This window comes from Mustela nigripes, chromosome 12 (assembly GCF_022355385.1).
Source record: "Mustela nigripes isolate SB6536 chromosome 12, MUSNIG.SB6536, whole genome shotgun sequence".
NCBI lineage: Eukaryota > Metazoa > Chordata > Mammalia > Carnivora > Mustelidae > Mustela > Mustela nigripes.
Genome location: NC_081568.1, coordinates 59,278,323 through 59,298,701, shown reverse-complemented (window position 1 = coordinate 59,298,701; position 20,379 = coordinate 59,278,323). Strand labels below are relative to the sequence as shown.

The 20,379-nt window shown below is 40.6% G+C and overlaps 1 protein-coding gene across 2 annotated transcripts; it reads right to left on the bottom strand.

The window, feature by feature from the left end:
- Positions 1-31: 31 nt before the first annotated feature.
- On the bottom strand, positions 32-12,482 carry C12H5orf58 (chromosome 12 C5orf58 homolog). 2 transcript variants are annotated; one of them, XM_059417340.1, is made up of 4 exons: positions 9,486-9,566; positions 8,349-8,421; positions 7,481-7,574; positions 32-1,635 (listed from the first exon to the last, which is right to left on the bottom strand). In XM_059417340.1, the coding sequence occupies exons 3-4, from the start codon at positions 7,572-7,574 to the stop codon at positions 1,484-1,486; spliced, it is 246 nt and encodes an 81-aa protein (XP_059273323.1). In that variant the 5' UTR covers positions 8,349-8,421; positions 9,486-9,566; the 3' UTR covers positions 32-1,483. The 2 variants fall into 2 exon arrangements, with proteins under 2 accessions (XP_059273323.1, XP_059273322.1); XM_059417339.1 differs by lacking the exon at positions 8,349-8,421 and having other exon boundaries at positions 9,486-12,482.
- Positions 12,483-20,379: the final 7,897 nt, after the last annotated feature.

Below are 20,379 nucleotides of genomic sequence, written 5' to 3'. Positions count from 1 at the left end.
TTTTAAAGCAAATTTAAGCTACAAATACTGAAAGTAATCATTTTAAATTTAGAGATGAGGCTTTGGAATCAAATATAGCTGGATATAAGTTCATCAGATCCTGACTCCCACATCCCACCTCCTCTGCAACTCCCACAACTCCAAAAGCATTTTCAAGTGATGTGGATTTTACCAGAGTCTTCCAGCAAAGATGAAAGAGCCATGCATATACAGAGAAAAATGTGATCAGACTTTCCTATTAGATGTCTTTCTTCTCTCTCTTTTATCCCCTGACAACTCTACCATAAAGCACTTCTCACCACCATTCCTAAAAAGGCTTTATAGATCTTTTGAAGCAACACAGCTCTTTCCTTCAGCTTACATATCTCACTTAACAGATGGTAGTAGGTGTTCAGCACAACATAAACCAGGTGATGGTTGTTCTTCAAGTTCTCCCCTTTGGGGTCTTTGTTATTAATCTATGACTTTTATTTACAACAAAAATATTTTGCTTCTCTACTTAATCTGCAAGTTTTCTGAGTGGCAAAAAAATGTCTTGCATCTTATTTTCTTAAGTTAATTAATAGAACATCAGAGGGGAGCTTAGAAGTTACCTGGTTAAAACTAATAATTTGCTAAGATAACATTTGCACACATTTAACCAGTGATGATGATAACGTTTCATCATGCTTTATCCTTACAAACCAGAAGTTCTCAATTTAGGGTCCAGAGCTAGGGAGTTCTAAAGCTGAAAAATTTGCAATCCTTTACATGTTTATTCAAAAGGATTTCAACAAGCATTTATTCAGTGCCTGTTCTGTGTTAAACACTGAGCTGGGTGGTGAGGGTAGCAGACACTGTGAGCTGACCTTGTGTCTTGCTTTTGGGTATACTGTTCTTTATGTTGAAAATCTCTAAAATGAAGGAGGTCATAGATTTTAAAGCAACTATTTGGTAATGAATCATGTCAGCTGTCACGTCTCTACCCTCTTCTACCTGCCATATGTGGGACACCAGTCTGTAACAGAAGAGGATAAAGACGACACAGAAATAGAACCAGGTTAGAGACATTATAAATTAGTAGGGTCCCTGACATCTATTTTAACTACTTCCAAGTCACATGAACCAATAAACCCTTAAGCTAGCTTGAGTTGTTTTTGGCACTTGTTACCAGGAGAGAATGGATTAATACAAATTTATACCAACCACTTCCAATTTGGTTAACTCTCTTTTAATCTGAGCCAAAATTCAAGCAAAGTAAAGGATAAGCAACACCCGATGGCCAGTTTCCTATATCCTATTCTTGCCACGAGTGAAATGAATTAGCCATTCTTTGAAACATTAAAACAGTAAGACAGCTTTCAAGAATATTAAATGATTATTTACAACTCATATTTTTATTTTGTTTTTTATAATATTAAATATCTTAGTAAACTCAGTTCTCCCAGACACATGGTAATTCCACAATAAATACAGTTACAAGTTCACAACAAACCAAAAGAATTCAGATAGAAAAGCTCTTAGAAGCAAAGGCTACATCTGATATTTTAGACTCTTCAAAGAGGGGGATTTTCTCTTCTGGTTCCTTTAAGTCATCTGTCTTCACAGGATGACTAAAATGTAGAGTAAGGTCACAAAGCAGCAACTGGGAGAGCTCTGTGTAAAACAAAATAATAGAAGATACCATCTTGGAGCACATATGTCATAGACAATCATTCTTCTTTTTTTTTTTTTTTTGGAAGATTTTATTTTTGGGGGTTCCCTGGGTGGCTCTTCATTGAGTGTCTTCCTGATTTCAGCTCAGGTCAAGATCTCAGGATCCTGAGATGGAGCCCTGTGTTAGGCTCTGTGTTCAGCTCAGAGTCTGCTTGAGATTCTCACTTCCTCTTCCCCTCGCCACACTCACATTCTAACTTTGGGGGAAAAGCTTTATTTTTATGTAATCTCTACATCCAATGTGGGCTCGAACCCACAACCCTGAATTCAAGAGCTGTACGTTCCACCAAATGAGCCAACCAGGTATCCCTATTATTACTTTCTGTAGCTCTTTCTTAGTATTCTCTGAAGTGATTGAGACCACAATTAAGTGTGCCCATTTTAACTTAAAATGCCCATTTGTACTATAAAATAAGAATGACATAAAAATTAACTAGAAGTCTCTACTTGTGCACTATCTTACTAAACTGCAACTTGATTTATAGAAATGTGATTTATGCTTTTTGTCAACTTATTATTTTTGTGTCATATGTTATGTATAGAGAATCAAATAGCATGTTACAAAATTTAGCAGTTCCTATCCCCAAGAGGCAACCACTTTTAATTTTTTTTCCCCGCTTATATTGTTTTTGTTGCTTTTGTTGTTTTGTATGTGTCTGTGTTTGGTGTCTTTTGGTTTTGTTTGGGGGGCAGGTTGGTATTTACCCCCATATCTCTAAATGACACAAATATTTATTTTTTTAACCACAGGAATTATCTATCTGCTTCTGACTATAGAAGACTATGATAGAGCTCTTTTCACTTACCCCCCAGAGCCCCAGTGTACTTAAGAATACAATTTTTGTTAGCTCAATATTTAAAGGTTAACATTTTTTGATTATATAAATATTCTCCACAGCTAAGCCTTTCCTTTCCTACATGTTGCCACCCAATCAGTTAATAATCTTCTTATTTTCACTATTTAATGAAATTTGTCTATTTATCTATTGATAATGAAATTTCACTATTTATCATAAATATATCCCAAATCTTCCCTAGTTGGGCAGACCTCCTTTTGGTATATAGTCAGATGCCTTAGCTCTCTGCCTTGTTGAAAGTTTCTCCTCTCCTAGAGCCTTCTGATCTACTCTATGCCGGACCGGTGGTTCTCTAGGACTGCAGGACAGCGCGCATCTGAGAACTCCTTTCCCCATTATCCTATGGACTCCTTCCCCCCCACCTCCCTTGGGTGGAGTATCCTTTTTGTAAAACCTCATTCCTTTCTCTTTTGGTCTGCTACCTTGTTTGGTGGAATATGACCTCAGGAATCAGTAACTTTCTGAAGGAGGAAAAGTTTTGTATCTGAAAATTTCTCTCTCTATACCAATGCTGAATAGATTGACTGACTGTACAAATATAGGTTAGAAATCACGTTTCTTCAGGGTTCTGAGGACTTGCTGTACTTTCTTCTGGCTTCTAGTGTAGCTGTGAGAATTTTCATGATTCTAGTTCTTTTTTTTTTTTTAAGATTTTATTTATTTATTTGACAGAGAGAGAAATCACAAGTAGGCAGAGAGAGGAGGGAAGCAGGCTCCCTGCTGAGCAAAGAGCCAGATGTGGGGCTAGATCCCAGGACCCTGAGATCATGACCTGAGCCAAAGGTAGAAGTTTAACCCACTGAGCCACCCAGGTGCCCGCATGACTCTAGTTGTTAATTGTTATTTCTCTTTAGAAACTTTAAGGACTTTCTGTTCTTCCAGAACAAAATTTCACAGTATTGTACCTTGGGGGTCTACTTTCAACCACTGTGTTGGGCTCTTACATTATAGAAACTCTTCTCCTTCAGCTCTTTAAAATTTTCTCAGATTAGTTCTTTAATGAACTCCCTCCCCATGTATTGTCTGTGTTCTTTCTTTATAACACTCCTAGTTACTGAATGTTGAACTTCCTTCACTGACCTTGTAATTTTTTCTCCCTAAAACTTTTCACCTCTATTTTTTATTTTTTTGCCCTCTATGGGATTGTCTTCTTTTTATCTTTAAACCCTTCTACAGAGGTTATTTCTACTTTCCCACTTAATTTCCAAGAATCCCTTTTTTTTAAAAAGATTTTATTTATTTATTTGAGAGAGAGAGAGTGTGTGAGAGAGCATGAGATGGAGGAGGGTCAGAGGGAGAAGCAGACTCCCTGAGCTGGGAGCCCCGATATGGGACTCGATTCTGGAACTTCAGGGTCATGACCTGAGCCAAAGGCAGTGGCTTAATGGACTAAGTCAGCCAGGCATCCCTCTAAACTTTTTTTTATAGGCTCATGTTCCTATTCCATGAACATAGCATTTTCTCTTGGGTCTCTTCATCTATTGATAGTTTCTTGGGAGTTTTAATCTCACTTCATGATTTCTGTTTCTTTTTCATTGAGGGAATCCATGTATTGACTTTGTCTCGGCTTTTCAAAGTAGATGCTTTCATCAAATATCTACTGCACCAGAGCTACACCTGCTCATATTTAAGACCACAGCACTAAAGACAACTGGAAACTCTGTGCCTATGGTAGCCTGTATTGGGGGGCAAGCTGGCTGGGTATTCTATTGGGGGCAACCTCTGCTCTCAGTGTCTTTAGAATTTTTCCCTTAGGCTAGTCAGATTCCTGAAAGAAAAATCTACTTGAGGGTGTAAATATGGTTAGCAATGTTTTGTGGCCAAGTGGGAAAAGAAAACTGGGAGTCTTATAATCCAGTATGTAAACTCTGTCTTAATATCTTTGTTTTCAGTACAGTACTCTTTGCCTCAACTTAAGCCTAATGGCTCCAGGCCAGAGAGCCTCTCAGGGAATAAAATTCAACTCTTCTGTCATAGAAAAGGAAGGATTGCTTCATTCAGAGAGGGGAAGAGAACTTGGGGGTCTACAACTTCTTGTTCTTGTTCTTCTTTTAGAAAGAGAGAGGTTGGGGTGGCAGAGAGGGAGAAGGGGAGAGGGAGAGAGAGTCTCAAGCAGGCTGCATGCCTGCATGGAGCCCGATGCAGGGCTCCATCTCACAATCAAAATCATGACCTGAGCTGAAATCAAGAATCAGATGTTTAACTGAGTGAGTGACCCCGGTGCCCCTTTTTAATATTTATATTTATTTATTTATTCAACAACTTCTTAAACATTTACCTAGCCTTCCTGTTCTTAGCCCCACCTTTACCCCCACTTCCAGAGGATTATGGTGCCACCATATATTGCCTCTACCCAGCCAGCTCATGGTTCAGATTTTTGTATGTTAGGGTTCAGACTTTTCTGTTTGCTTTCATTTGCTTTCCATTTCACTATGAACTGTTTTTGAGAGCTCTTTATCTTGTGCATTTTTGTCTCTTTAAAATCACTTTAAATTTAAACCTCAGGTTTACCAGTGACTAGTTCTATGACCTTGGAAGAGTTAGCTAACCTGTCTATGTCTGTTTCACTATCTTAAATGCCAATGGTAGTATTTTCTACCTCACAAGTTGTGAGGACAACTGGGTGCATTTGTACAGTGCTCTTGGGAGAACATCTGGATTATGGTAAATGCTATGTGTCAGCTATTGACATTATTATTGAGAGAAGGAAGTGTGGCTAAAAGGAGTGTTGTTCGTTTAAGCTTCTAAGTTTACCAGAAGTCTGCCCTCTGCTTCTAGCTCTGTGAGCCCCTATAGCTTAACTGCCTGACTTCCCCCAGAGCTTCTGAAGAACACATTCATCACATTCACTGGTTCTATTTTACTTCATGAAAGAATAATCCCCAAATTAGAACAGTTACATATTAAGTTTCAGATAAACCTAAAGCTTTTCTGTTTTAAATGAAGACAAGCAATGAGACTCCAATTATTTATTTAGTAAACACTTACAAGAAGTTATTATATCAAGGTACTAAGTTAAGTGCTAGGAAGACCCTTTAGGAGCTCACAGTTGAGCAGGGATAGAAAAAGAAAGTCAACGTGTAATTACAACACAGTGTGATAGATGATAGGAAAAGGTAGAAGAGATAACATGCTTGTTCAAAAGATTTTTGCCAGTTTAAGTAATTGACTAATAAGTAGCAATTAACCTGGCCGGGTGGAGGTGGGGGTGCAGTAGTGGGCATTTCAGAAGATGCATGAGTTAAGGTACAGATGCGGATAAAGAGCAAATACGTACATTTGCAAGTGGTTCAGTATGGCTGAAGCACAAAATGTGCAGGGAGAAAAGAATGCTAAGATACTGGAGAGACAGCCTGGGGCCTGATCTCAAGAGGTCTTACAGACCATTCTAGGAGGCGTGTTGGACTTTCTTCTGGGACAATAGTGAACTAATGAGAGTTTTTAGGAGATTCACATTTTAGAAAGAAAATCCTTGCTGTATCATTGAGTTTGGTTTTGAGAGATGATGAATTAAGCAGGGATAATCAGATTTCTTTACAACAGATTCCTCGGAGCCTTTCTCAATATGTATTGTGAATTTTTGAGAGAAATACACAGCATACAACACTTCCCAAATTTATTTGACCGTAATAAGGTGGACTCTGTTCTTACTGCACACCACTTACTAACACCTCTGGAGACAGCAGGGTTAGCATATCAAAGTCTGGGAAATATGGCACTCACTATTTGGTGCCTAACTAACAAGCACTCCCCTCTTCTTCTTGGGGCAAAACTTGATTCTATCAGAGATGATCCGTTCCCCAGCTCCCCAGTAAGTCCTGACTGGCCCAGACTGGTCTTGGCAGTCCCATTCCCCTTGACAGCAGCTGGTGTAGGCATATGCATTTGATGCAATGTGGTCATGAAAGGGAAGGGAAAATGTGCTGGAGGGACCTGGGGAAAGGCTTTTATAGAGACATAGGCAGATACAGTGTCTGTAGATGGCCACACCTGCAGGTAATGACTATGAGGGATAAACAGTGAACAGAACAGAGCAGAAAAATGTAAAGAACCTGTATGGTCAGAAGCCTTTAAAACTCTGAATTAATTCTGGGTCTGCCCTACTTTTGATCTCTTATTTCCTTATTGTATAAGCCACATTAAGTCGATATTTTGTTACTTTTATAGCTGAATTCCTTATAACTGACAGAGAAGCTATCCTCAAATATCCAAGAGCTGTCATAAGAAGAATAACTACATACTCAGTGTAGTTTCAGTTTAGAAATAGGACCAGTGTGAAAGAAGACGGGAATAGATTTCAGCTAGTCCATAAGGAGGAACCATCTAAAAAGGAAGAGGCTGCCTGGTGAGATAGTGAGTTCTCCAACAGAGGAAATATTTGGTCAGGGATAAACTGTCCCTAGAAATACTCAGTCATGGAATTTTACATGTTTGGGATAAAATAATAGAATGTCTGTGAGGTGAATGTCTAAACATCATGAACTGTAAGGTCTAATTCTACTCTATGAATCTCTTTAAAATGACGAACCCTTAACTCATAGAATCAAACAAACTTTTAATTTGGAAGGAACCTTAGGGGCTTGGTAAAGATTAACAGATAGAGACACTGAATTTTTCAGAATGTGACATCATCTGCATTTATTGAAGGGAAGGAAGGCAAGTATATTTAAAGAGCTTAGTTAACCAACATCATAAGCTTGTTAGTGTCAGGGATAGGGATTAAGTCTGTTAACTCCCAGAAAAATTCTCAAACATAATTCATCTTTAGAGATCTAGTTCATACTACAGTGTCAACAATTCTTAAGAAATAGAGAAATTCTAATTAGTTGGCAAATTCAGTTATATCCCAGTAGAAGCACAACTTGGCTCTGTTGTTTGTTTTATAACTATGGCATGCAAACATTTTAATTCAGTGATTCCATACTTACCTTTCATCTTCTTCAACTCCAAAGAAATTGTGTTAATGTTTTTAATTATGGCTTCCACATTTAGCTTATGGTCAGTAACATTATTCTTAAACATCTGATTTTAAAAGAGAAACAAAACATATAAATCAGAAGCATTTATGTGCACTTTGAAAATACTTAAGTCTTCCCTAGTTCTAAAAGGAAAATCCATTATTTCAGAACTGAAATAATTGTGAAATAGTAGTCAATATAATGGTTAGAATTCTGTCATAGTAAGACATCAACTTTTTCATTTTCCAAGTGAAGACAGCTCCAACTAGAATTCTTCTTTAATGAAACCAGATAACAAGATGGGGCCCTTACAATAGAAATGCAGAAGTCCCCCTTTTTTTTTTTTTTTTCAGAAAGCCTCAGCACTTATAGACCACTTTATAACTGAGTAGTCATACAAAACTTTCTCTAATTTTGTTTATGTAAGACAGTGTATCTTCTAATTTATTCTTGAATAACAAGGTCCACAGAAAAACTCTAAGTACATAGTAAAACTCAAAGTGAGATTCAATTATAATTCATAAACTAAGAAGATGGCAAAAGGGCCACTTTTATTTTAGCTTTAGGAATTAGGGCAATACACTTTCTTAAAAATTCTGGTTAACTAAAATGTATAAATCAACAGGTTACCATGTTATATGTACACTACATTTTTTTTTTAACCAATTTTGTCAGGTACAAATACATAAACAGGTGGTTCACTAGAAACTAATCTTAGCCATTCAAATCTCTCCAAATGATTTGACAAAATAAACCACAATTAGCACACACAGCTCTGGCAGTGTGAAAGTTAGCTATGGGTCAGGCTGCTTGTCCAAAATAATGAAAATAAACTAACCGTTAAGTCAATTTCTTGCCTCTGCTTTCTCCTGAGTCGAAGAATTTATCCTACTTCACTCACTTTAGAGTCACTAAAAAGGTATAAAAATTTCATTTCCCAGTGAATAAAATATATTTTTGCATCCACCTACAATATCCTAGAAGCCAAAAAGGGAATGGTAGTTATCCTCCTTGGTTGGATATAGCAAATCAAAAGATTTGTGTTTGGGGCGGGTGTTGGGGTTTTGGGTGGGGGGAGAAAAGCTGCTAAAAAAGAGGGTGGAGAAAGTGTAATTAAAGAACTTTAAAAATGAGGAATGGTTGTTTACAAAAAATGAAATAAACAACAACAACAACAACAAAACCAAGAGGGAAGCAGAAACTACATGGATAGAGAAATACCCAAGAAAGTTGACCCTCCCACCGCAGGTCTAGTTATCCGGCGCCCTTGAGTGTGCCCTTGGATGGGGGATGGCGGTGGGGGCGGGGGGCAATGCGGGTAGAGGGGTGTCGGAAGGCAGAGCGGAGGCTGGGCCCCACTGGACTGGAGAGAGGACAGAGGTGCGTCAAGCCTTCCGTGGAGATCTGGGTTAGGCCATCGCTCAGAGAAAAGGGAGAGGCCAGTCAAAGGGCATTCCCCAGAGGTGAGAAGTGGTGAGAAGGCTCTGGGGAGGGAAGGAATAGTGGAACCAGAGGCCAAGACACCGCATACTGAAGGCAGTGATGCAACTGCGGCACTGACCTCCAGTCGGGAGGCCTGGAGGCACACCTCAGGTCCTCATCCTGAGGAGCGAGGATCATCCCCGCCGCTTCTGTTCTAAAGGCCACCCCTTCCTTCTCAGCCCAGTCCACACGTGAGGAGCCCCGGGGTGCCGCTGGCCGGCCCAACCACCCCTTGGTGACTGAAGACAGCCTCAAAGTTTCCACTGCCCTCGGCTCCCAGACCGGATGAGGACCATACAAAACGCATTCTGCATGACCCTGGCCTTGGGACCACCACCAGCCCCTTGTGGAACCCACGGATGCCCGTGAGGAGCCCCCCGGCCGTTGGGGACCCGCCCATTTGGAAGCTGACGATGGAGCCTGAGGCAACCTGGAAATTTCCACAGCTTTGCCTTGCCCCCAAACCGGATCAGGATTATTTAAAAGCCAGTACCTTTGGCTGGTCCACAAACCAACCCTGTGAAGACCCACGCGGCCCAAAGGTCACTACTGCTCTGAGGCAAGTGGGGCGGAGCCGACTGTGAAAAGCAGGACTGTGCATCCTGATTGGCCAGCTTCTCTGCCTCCTGCATCCTGGGAGTTGTAGTCCGAGGCGAAGCCCCCGCGGAGAAGGCTCTGGGCGCCAAACTGGCAGGGATTCCTGCAGCCTGAGGACCTGCAGGACCTGCAGGACCTGCAGCCTGAGAGCGAGCCTGAAGAAGGCGCTGACATTTTTGCTTTCTGTGTGGGAGGCACTGCGCTAGGCGCTTCCCAGCCCTTATCTGCATTTAATTTTCACAGTACAGGAGTGTGATTAAGGCCAGACTCTGTCTAGACTGAAACTGCTCCGGTGTGAATCGTACTCCAGCATTTGTTTAGCTAGAGAGGTGCTGGTAAACAGTTTAATCATTTAGAGTTCGAGCGTCCTCATCTATCATGTGAAGATAATAATAACTGCCTGCTGGTGTTCTTTTGAAGTTTAAGTGAGATAATGCATCAAAGGGAGTTGGCAGAGGATGGGCCCCATAAATGTTAGCTATTACCATTCCTATAAATTTTTATAGATGCGTGAAGAGTACAGACGATACTGGAGTGTATACTGGAGAGATATACACTGGTCTCTTGCCAGTGGGGAAGCTGGGATCCAAGCCATCTTCACTAGATTCCGAAAGGAATCTCTGGTAAGGCAGCCTCTGGGGCTGACTCAGACACGTTCCCTCTGACTTGCTAAGTAAGTCTTTGCCTTCTCTAAATCTTCCCTGTAACATTCAGCAGCCTCTGTCATTTCCTGACAACCCAGAGCACATAATCTCTTGTTTAAGTGCGGTCACTGGCAGTGTGACTCTGTGGAGTCTGTTGTCCCATACAGAGGTAGATGACGAAGGGTGCAGGAGAAGCAACTTCAGTCCTAAGGAGAACTACTGATGTAATCTGGGAACACAGGAACGGCCTTTCTCCCTTCCTTGGTTTCCTCATGTGTTTCCTTATGAGAGGGATGGGCTAGACCAGTGTTTCCTAAGTTCCACTCACTGTAAGGCTACTGTTAGGACTATTTGCCCTGAACTGTGTACCACCTGTTTTATTCCCTTAGTACTTTAAATTTACTTCCCTTTAAAATTTAAATTTACTTTTAAAGTTTTTTTGTATCACCAATGTAAACAGAAGCTGATAGGAAAAATAAAGACAATGGGAATAAGACGTTTGTAATCATCTAAACATTTCTTGCCTCCTGATGGCGGTGTTCCTGTAGCTGAGTCTCCTTTGTTAAAATGGGTTATTAAGTGTTAGCAAAGTGTTAAGGATAGTGTAGCTCAAACTCAGACTTTCTTTTTGAGGTAATCAGAAGAATTGAAAGAGTTGGAAGGGGAATAACACTTATAATTACGCATTAATGCCTCTGTACCATATGAAACCACCTCTCATATCCTTGGTGGGATAAGTCCCACACTTTCTTCAAACTAGATTTAGGTGCTGTCCAATATACCATCCCATTCTAAAACTCCTTCCTTCTCGACATGCTATAGGTACCTTTCAAAACTCACCTCAATCCTGGAAAGAGTCTTCTTGAATGAACCTTACCAAAATCTACAGTTTCATCCCAGTTTCTCTGCCAAGGCTTCCTTTACTCATTAGACAGTGTACACTTCCTGCTATCAGAGTCTTGCATTTTCTGATTTCTGATATATGCGCTGAGCATTTCTCATCTAATTCTTTGAGTAAAGGAGACACAGAAGGTCAGGCAACAAATATTCTTTTGGCACTCACCTATTAAGAATTATGTTAGAAGCTTTCATCTTCTGACAACTCTTTGAGGTGGCTGTTATCACCCTAGTTGTGTAAAAAACAAAGCTCGAGTCCAGAGTTTAGCACTTGCTCAGGGGCACAAGAAACAGATTCACATCCTGTATGTGCAACTCCTGAGCCTTCTGTTCTATTCTCTGCACTAAGCTGTCTCCCAGCCAGGACACCATCTCCTGAAACAGTAAACAAGGACATCATGGCTCCATGGTGTGTGTGTTTCACAGATCACTGATCTTGAACACGTGTACTAACGCACATCCAAGCATACAAGTGACCAACATGGGATGAGGAACATTTATTTTTGAAATTAAGGACATTATCAAAGCAAAAATAACTGTCATCACTGTTTTTATAAAAGCAGAGATAATTTGACATCCAAAAAGAAAGGAAGAAAGAAAAAAGAAGGAAGGTTATAGTAATTTCAGGTAAGACCAGCTTCATAAAAAATTTACTGGATGTCTTTTTTCTTCACCCCCTTGTATTGATTCAGACTAGTGAAAACTAGTCTCAGACCTGCACCCAGATATATGTTCGGAAACTCCACATAGATTATAGCAGGAGACGATAAGGTGTTTAAGAGAAGCAGGGTGAAAAACATAGGTGAGTGGAGATAGCATTAGGACTGAGAATCCTGAAAATCCAGTGATGATGGGGGCTGGGCCTTGGTAGGATGAGGAGTCTGTGGGGCCACATCATCCCAAACCCACTGACCCCATTCACAAGATTCAGGAAGTGTTTGTGGGTCCTGCTTCAGCTCAGATACCTGTGGGTTAGGATTCTGCTTACGGGACTTCTGATAGAATACAAAGACCTTCCACCCATCCCAAATGCTGATTACTTCTTCTGAGTGGATTCAAATGCTGTGATTTGGAAAATATCATCATGAAGACTTTACAAAAAGAAGAATAAGAAGAATCAATTTTGTGTTTCTTTACAATAAGTGGTATAAGAAGAAAAAAGAGATGTGGACTCAGAAAAAGATAGATTGTAATAATGTATTTTCCTTCACAAAAATGTCTTAACGTAATGATGACTACTTATTATAGTGTTTTTCCTCCCTAAGTAACTATAGATTCTTATTTCTTTTCCTGAGAAAATAAAACTTTCAAAGCCTGTTCTGCTACTTAAAGCTTGAGATTGTTATAGATGAGCCCCTTAAAAAATCTATCTTCCTTAATAAGTTTGCAACGCTTTACTGGAACTCCGTCCAGGTTGCAATTGCCGATTCTAATGTTAATCAAATAAAGAAGATTAAAAAGCTGGCAAATTCTCCCATAAAGAGAAAAGTTGTTACAGAAAAACAAGGTGATTAAGCATTTTATGGAGTCGGGTGTGAGTGTCTCAGTTAGTTTTATTACGAATTCTTGACATAAAGTCTTCGTTTCCAGGAAAACAAATTGAATAAATTATCTCATCTCTTGCCCTTGCTCTCAGAGTTCCCATTCCTACTGTTTCCCTGCTCATCATCAATTACAAGTGCAGGACTCTGCTTGGGGACTGGCTCCCGTTGAAGTGTCAACTTCCATCTGAATATGGCTTTGTACAACCCTCTTGCAAATAAATTAGGAGGTCACAGTTGCCTTCTTAGATCATTACATGTGCAGCATGACCAGAATCTGATAGATCAAGGTAATCTCCCCATAGCCAATCATGGAAAGAAAGAGAGAAGGCACGTGACTTTGGCCACTGTGGTCTGAGGTGAAAGGTGGGCTTCTTGCCCCATTGTCTTCTTCGAGCAGCTGCTGTTCTACTGGGAAAAATAATTTTCTTTTTCTCCAGAAGAAACACACTTCTGAACTATAGAAAGGTGTTACTAACAAAAATCCACATTGCTCACTGTAACTAAAGTATTTTCACTTGTAATTAAGAAATTACACGAAAGAAAGATATCCTGCCATTTGTGAAACGGGGTGGACCCTGAGGCCACTATGTTAAGTGAAATATGTCAGATAGAGACTTATACATGGAATCTAAAAACATTGAACTTCTAGAAACAGATAGTAGAATGGCAGTTGCCAGAGGTTAGGGGGTGGGGGAAACGTGAAGATGTTGGGGAAAGGGGACAGATTTTTTGTTACAAGATGAATGAATTCCATGGATCCAAAATGGTGCCTGCTGTTAACAATACTGTATACTTTAAAGCTGCTGTGAAAGAGGGGATTTTAATGTTTTCACCATAAAAACAACAGCAATAAAATGCTTATTATGTGAAGTCAAGGATGACCTTGCTATGGTAAACATTTCATGATAGTTATGCATATAAAATCATCTCATCGTACACCTTAAACTTAATGCTATATGTCAATTATACTTCTATAAAGTGGAGGAAAAAAAATAGTCTGTACCAACATTTTTCTCTGAAATAGGAAGCTATCCAAATATATAGCTGCCAGATAAAATATAGGACACCCAGTTAAATTTGAATTTTAAATAAACAACAAATAATTTCTTTACTGTGAGTATTTCTTAAGTATTGTGATGTACATACTTATATTTAAAATGTATTTCAAAGTCAAATTTAACTGGTAATCCTGTACTTTTACTGGCAAAATTTGGCAACTCTATACCCCAAACACTTAAGCCCCTAAAAAGAAAAGCAAACAAACAAACAAAAGAAAAAAAAAAAAAAGAGAAAACAAACCGTTCTGAAGACTTGTAGATTTAATAGGTATAGAAGCCAAGAGAGAATATTGAAGTTTTCCAACTTGATGCCCAAAGTAATAAAATACATACACTTACTGTGCCAGAATTTGGCCCTCTTCTTCCTTCAACTGAAGTTCCTGTAATGCAAGAATGAAGCTAGGTCTTTGAGAAAACAAATAGACAAAAGCTGACAGTATTCAGCAAGGTGCTATTTTTGACAGCTGCTGGCTATGCCTGTTTGTCCGAAAACTCTGTGTGCTTGGCTTTTTAGAAAATGCCTTTATCCAGCAAGACATATTCATGATACAAGTTGTGTTTATTTCCAGAGATCCACCAATCAGAGGAAACCTTTTCTGTCCCCAAATAAAACATGTTTCCAATTCTATCACGTCTGCCTTGCATCCTCCGACAATACTTCCCCTGTTTATTAAAGACATAGATCCTGATCAGATTTTCTTCCCCTAGGCGATACCCTCACCTCCCTACACCTACACCTCACCCTCATCAGCCAGCCACGCAATGAAAAATGAGCATCTTTATGAAAAAATTATATTATGTTCATGGAGTCAATTACAAGAGAATATAAGTGTATACTCACCTTTTGTAAATGAAAATATGTACATATGCATAAAAGCAAGTTTGGAAGAATAGACACCCACATGTTACCAAGGATCTCTGGGTAGTGAGATTTATGGGTGATTTCATTTCTCTGTGTTTATTTATGCAGCCCAGCTGTGACTTTAGTCCCAGTCCTCTTCTGTATATTTTAAACTCCCCAGGCCATCTCACAATGTGGTATAACATCAATCACTGTAAAGCAGAGTTTCTCAAGCTTTACGATGCACAGTTACTTAGGAAGCCCATGATATTGCAGATTGCCGGGCTTGCCCTGAAGACTTTGACTTATATATCTAAGGTCGGGGTCCCTAAATCTGCACTCCTAATCCTTCCTCCTTCTATCTGAACCTAGTTTGACTGCAGACCATACTGTGAGGAATAGTGAATGACTTATGGGCTTTACCAGGCCTTCTTCTACAAATTCCGTGTGCATGATCATGGTTGAAACTTATTTTGGCCACTGATGCCAGAATTCAGTCATTTTATGTATGTGTATATATACACATACATATATACACATATGTATATACATATGTGTATATAGATATATACACATATATAATTTATATACATATATATGATATATACATATATAATTTAATATACATTATATAGAAATATATTTTTATATACTATATACATATTGTATATAAAAATATAATTTTCAAGTATAAGTCAGTCCCTTTAATTTCCCTTGAGAGAGGCAAGTGTTTCAAGTGGAAGGCCCCCTCAGCACAGCAGCATGGAGATTCACCACGTCCTCTTGATTCTCAGGGGCGGAGGTGGGGGGGCTCTGGGGGGTGCGGGGGTAGGGGGCTCTGGGGGTTGGGGATGGAGGTTGGGGAGGAGGTGGGGGGAGGGATGAACATTCCATTCCAGTTTCCGGTTCTTCCTAATTTAGGTCTGTGTTTCTTTTGTTTCCTTGGCTTTTTGTTTGTTTGCTTCCAGTTTCCTTGCCGTTATGATGAAAAGTCTAGTGTTAGGTGATTTTGTTTTTAAACATTCAACATTTTTATATGTAGTTTTTGGCAATAAACCTCCACCCACCTCCAGATCTGCTACCCTCACCCTGCTGTGGGAAACCACCACACCCCACCTGTGCTGCTTGCAATGGCATCCTCACTGGTTTTGCCACTGCTTCTCTTGCCCTCCAGGATCTATGATGATTGGCTTGCTCCACACACTACAATTGGAGGAGGTTTTTAAGATGCAAATTATAGGGGCCCCTGGGTGGCTCAGTTGTTACGCATCTGCCTTCAGTTACAAGTTCACATCCCAGGACCTGGGATGGAGGCCCCTGCTTGGTGGGAAGCCTATGTCTCCATCTCCCACTCCCCCTGCTTGTATTCCCTCTCTTGCTATCTCTCTCTCTATCAAATAAATAAATAAAATCTTTAAAAAGAAAAAAAAGATGTAAATTAGATCATGTCATTCTCTAGCTTAAAACCCTCCGGGGTCTCTCTCCTCCTCACTCCTCAAACACTCTAAGCCCAGGTCAATGAGGGTTTTGTAACTGTTTCCTTCTGACCCTCCCATACTGACTCCTTTTCATGCTTTCGGGTTGAGAGGGGCCATCCTCTAATATTACCCCATTCTCTAGCCCTGCTTCTAATTTCCATAGAATACTCGATATCATTTGGAATTCTAAAATTTCTGTTTACTTTTTTGGGTTGGTTTGGGTCTGCCTCATTCACACATACCTCTTGGAAGGGCAGGAACCTGTTGTTCCTCATCCCCCCTCCTTGTTTATCACAGTACCCTGTGCCTAGCCCAACTCCTGGCATATAGCAGGTGCTCAATAAATCTTTGTTCAGTTCAGTCCAGCGTGGGGAAATGAATTGGCCTGCTGCTATAGCGGCATCTTTGAGGGTCGGAGAAACCGGGTCGTGCATTGGCACGTGCCACTCTGTGGGACTCCCAGCAACACTCTGACAGCAGAAGTCCCCCCTCATGGCCTCAGAGCCTTCTGCAAGAGGGACAGCCCCCGTGGGAGCGAAGCCAAAAGAGGATGAACCACCCACTGTAAACATTAAGCTTTCCCCCTTAGTTCTGTCTGCTCTCTCACGCTGGCACACAGACCACGGGTCCAACAGATCCACGAAAAGCAGACTCATGGCTGTTCTAGAAAACAAACAGGCCTGAAAGACTTCCAAGCAGCTTTGTGTGGGAAGGATCACGCCATTCCGGTCCCTGATGAAGGAACCTTCAGGGCTGTGGATCCTCACTTGAATAAAAATCAAATGACTTCGGATCTGTCCAAAATGAAGGATGTTTTAATACTTTGTGTGTAAAAACACTGATATTTTGCTTCTTTTTTATTAAACAGATCTTATTATTTTTCAGAATCTTGTCAGCATAATCGTTTTATGGGTGGATGAAATATTCAGCCCCGCCGCTACAGGAGTTCTTTTCCAGCAATTACCTTGTGGCACTTTCACTGTAATTAGGTTTTTGCCGAGGATTTTTCCCCGGGTCTGTGTAATAAATGAAATATGACCAGAATTTAAATTTGTCAATTACAAGCAAGCATAGTGCATAAACACACAACAGAGCCATGAATTCCAAACCACAGTCTGTTCCTGGGGGCCAGACGCTCTGAAAATTAAAATGGAAATAAAACTACTGATGGCAAGCGAAAAGTAGCCCCTAAAGAAAGCAAATCTCCCCAAACACTCATGCGTGATTCTACCCAACGGTGTGAGCTCTTGATTACAAATTCTTCAGTGTGAAAGCTGCCAGATTAAGGAGCAAGCAGTGGATTTGAGTTAAAATAATCTACACGGGCCTCTGATCTCCTACCCTATGAATTCCTAGGTTTCCTGAGGCCAGATCCAAAGGATTTTGGACAAGGCAGGCCGGAGCCCCACTGCTGTATGCCGCCTGGTGGTGGTGGTTGTCTCCCTGAGTGGCTCAAGGATGGACAGATTCTGAGACTGAATCTGTTGTCTCCCAGCAATTTCTTTCACTGACCTGACTTCAATAATTGCTCCTCTGGGGCCCTCTGCCGACCATCTCTTGTACAGTGGGGGATATTCTAGGAGTCTGCACTGACAGACTCCAAAAAATCTTTTAGTTCATTAAAACAACCACAAAACACAAGCAGATTTTTAAAACTTACACATATAAGGAGCCATAGGCAAGGAAAAAGGAACTTCCATTTTTATAAACTTACTGAATCCTATGCATGAATGCATCAACGAACCTTTCTGGAATACATCTTCTTGGTGTCTGTGTTAGATGGCAAGTTTTATACATTTAGTGGTGAGCCCAAAACAACAGGTCTCTTGCTGGGCTTGGAGCCAGACATGAGCAGCTCGTGGTCTGGAGGAAGAGACAAACCGGGATCCACAAATGGCACAAAAACATATTAAGTGATTATTTAATTAGGCATTGTTCTGGAAGAAGACATGTTGTGATGGGGACAGCTTTCAGGGAGCGTGTCCCTAAGGTAGGAATATTCAGACTGAGATCAGAAAGGGAGAAGAGCAGTCTAGGCAGAGGAAACAACATGTTCAGGGACGCTGTGTCAGAGGACAGCCTAGTAGGTGTGACAGCTTGGAAGCATGTCTGGTGAGGCTGAGGTGCTGGGGGCAAGGGGATGCTTAGGACGAAAGGAGACCACCGAAGGACAGAAGCCAGACCCTGCCAGGACCATGGAGGTTGTGTAGAAGATTATGGTCTCTCCTGAGACCTGTGGGAACCCAGTAAGTGTTCTTAAGCAGTGGAAGATAGGAATGGTGGAGGTCAATACACTCATATTTGTGGTTTAGAAAGATGACTCTAGCTTCATGATGGAGAACAGAATAGGCTCAGGAAGCCCAGTAGGAGTCTAGTGTAGTCCATGTTAAAGATGGCAGTGCCTTATTCAAAATGGTGGCAGAAGAAACGGAAATGAGATTAGGGAGCATTTAGGAGATAGAATCAGCAAAGACTTAGTGATGAGTGATACATGGGGATGGAAGAAAATTGATGTTAAAAATGGCCTATGTTATATCATTTAATTTTTCTGGGCTTTCAAAATATAATTATCCCCATTTTATACATGAGGGAATGGAGACTCAGAGAGTTTGGGGCCTAGAGATCATTCAGCTGGGAAGTGGCAGGGCCATGCGCCTACCCCTCCCCTGCAGCATCTCTGACAGCACATGAGGTATTTGCTTAGCAACTCATCTCCCCACAGTCCTCTCAATGTATTCCCTATATTTTGAAGAATACTCCAAAACACTCCCTGTATTTGTTTCCTTGCTTTCTTTTCTGCTAGACTATGAGCTTGTGGGGGCCTGGGGCTTTGTTTGCCCCTGTATCATCAATACTTAGTCCAGTGGCTGGCTCTGAGTAGGAGCTGGGGAGTGTTTGTTGAGTGAATAAAAAACCTTCACCCATCTCCTAGAGAAGGGAGCTAGCTGGAGGGCAATGTGTGTTTTGAACAAGATTCTCACTGGCCTAATTCTCTTTTGTCTCAGGACCACAGCTTGGGAATTTTTGCTGGAATGCTCAAAAAGGACTTTCAAGAAGGGTGTAGAAGTTTCTGGTAGCCTCGTGTGGCTAAAAGAACATAGGTTTGGAATCATGTGTCTCATGTTTTACATCCCAGTTCCACAGTTTATAAATTGTGCATCATAGAATTACTTATCTTTTCTGCATATTCAGTGTCCTTATGTGTAAAGTGAGGATAATTTTAGTACTTACTTAGTAGGGCTATTGTGAAGATGCATTTGGTCATCTGTTTGGCACATTAACATATAGATTTGATATTTTTGTGGGAAAAAAGGTCAGGATCTCATGGCTAACCAAGAACATGGATGGGGCTGGCAATTTCTTACCACTTGGTTTCAAAGTTCCTGTTACTTACAGACTCCTCTTCCTGTGGTTTATTCTGGGATGAGAAAAGAGGAAGTTGGCTCTCTGGGGGTCCCTGACAAGCTGACAGATGTCCCCTAAGGCAGCTTGCAACAGAGAGTTCTTTATTATTATTATTATTCTTTGTGATTTATGGTGTGTGGCTACAAGCCTCTGGGCATGATCATGGAATAGGAATGAATTAATAAATTGGATCTGGCTCTTGCTTAATTCATGGCTCTGACAAAATTAAAAATGGAGACAGGTAGGAAAGCCTAAGCAAACAAAGTGTCCCTAAGCCTGGATTCCGAGATACATGGGGCTGTAAGAGAACACTACACAGGCAGAACTGTGGCTGAAGCCAGGCAGACATCCAGATGGAGCAGAGAAGCCTGAGAACCCTCTAGAAAGCAATAAATCCTTTCAATCCAAACCTGTTGGACATAAGGAGCCTCAGAGCCTGGCATCATATATGCATGGGTTCAAATTCAGACCACACTGCTTATTTCTGTAAGCTGAACAAATCGTTCAAGGTCACTCAGCTGGTTATTTGCAGACTGAATTTGAATGTAAACCTGAACCCAAGCCTGTGGTTTTTAAGCCATTGTCAGAAAGAAAAAAATTATTTCCCCTCTATTCTTCTAAGCTCTTGGTTGAAACTGCCTGTAATAAAAGACAGATTAACAGCAGAAAAACAAACAGATGTTTGTTAACATTGTTAAAAAACAAAAACTCAGCTGAAGAAATTTTAAAGATCTTACTGACCTCGTTCAGTGGTTCATGAATCTGGCAGCATCCCATCCCCCTGTAAGAGAGGAGCTCCGAGGAGCTACACACAATCAAAAACTTTTATAGGCAGAGGGCAGCAGGAACAAGGTAGTTGTATTAGGCAAAAAAGCAGGTTGGTTAATGCAAGGTTTTTCTTTTAGGGATGGCAAGTGTCTGTC

Excerpts from the sequence above, each read along its gene's own strand:
- C12H5orf58 (XM_059417339.1), bottom strand. The coding sequence starts at position 9,593 with ATGCACAGTCCTGCTTTTCACAGTCGGCTCCGCCCCACTTGCCTCAGA. Across the intron at positions 7,575-9,485 it reads GGTTTGTGGACCAGCCAAAG|ATGTTTAAGAATAATGTTAC; the intron begins GTACTGGCTTTT and ends TTTTAAAATCAG. Across the intron at positions 1,636-7,480 it reads GGAGTTGAAGAAGATGAAAG|AGCTCTCCCAGTTGCTGCTT; the intron begins GTAAGTATGGAA and ends TGTTTTACACAG.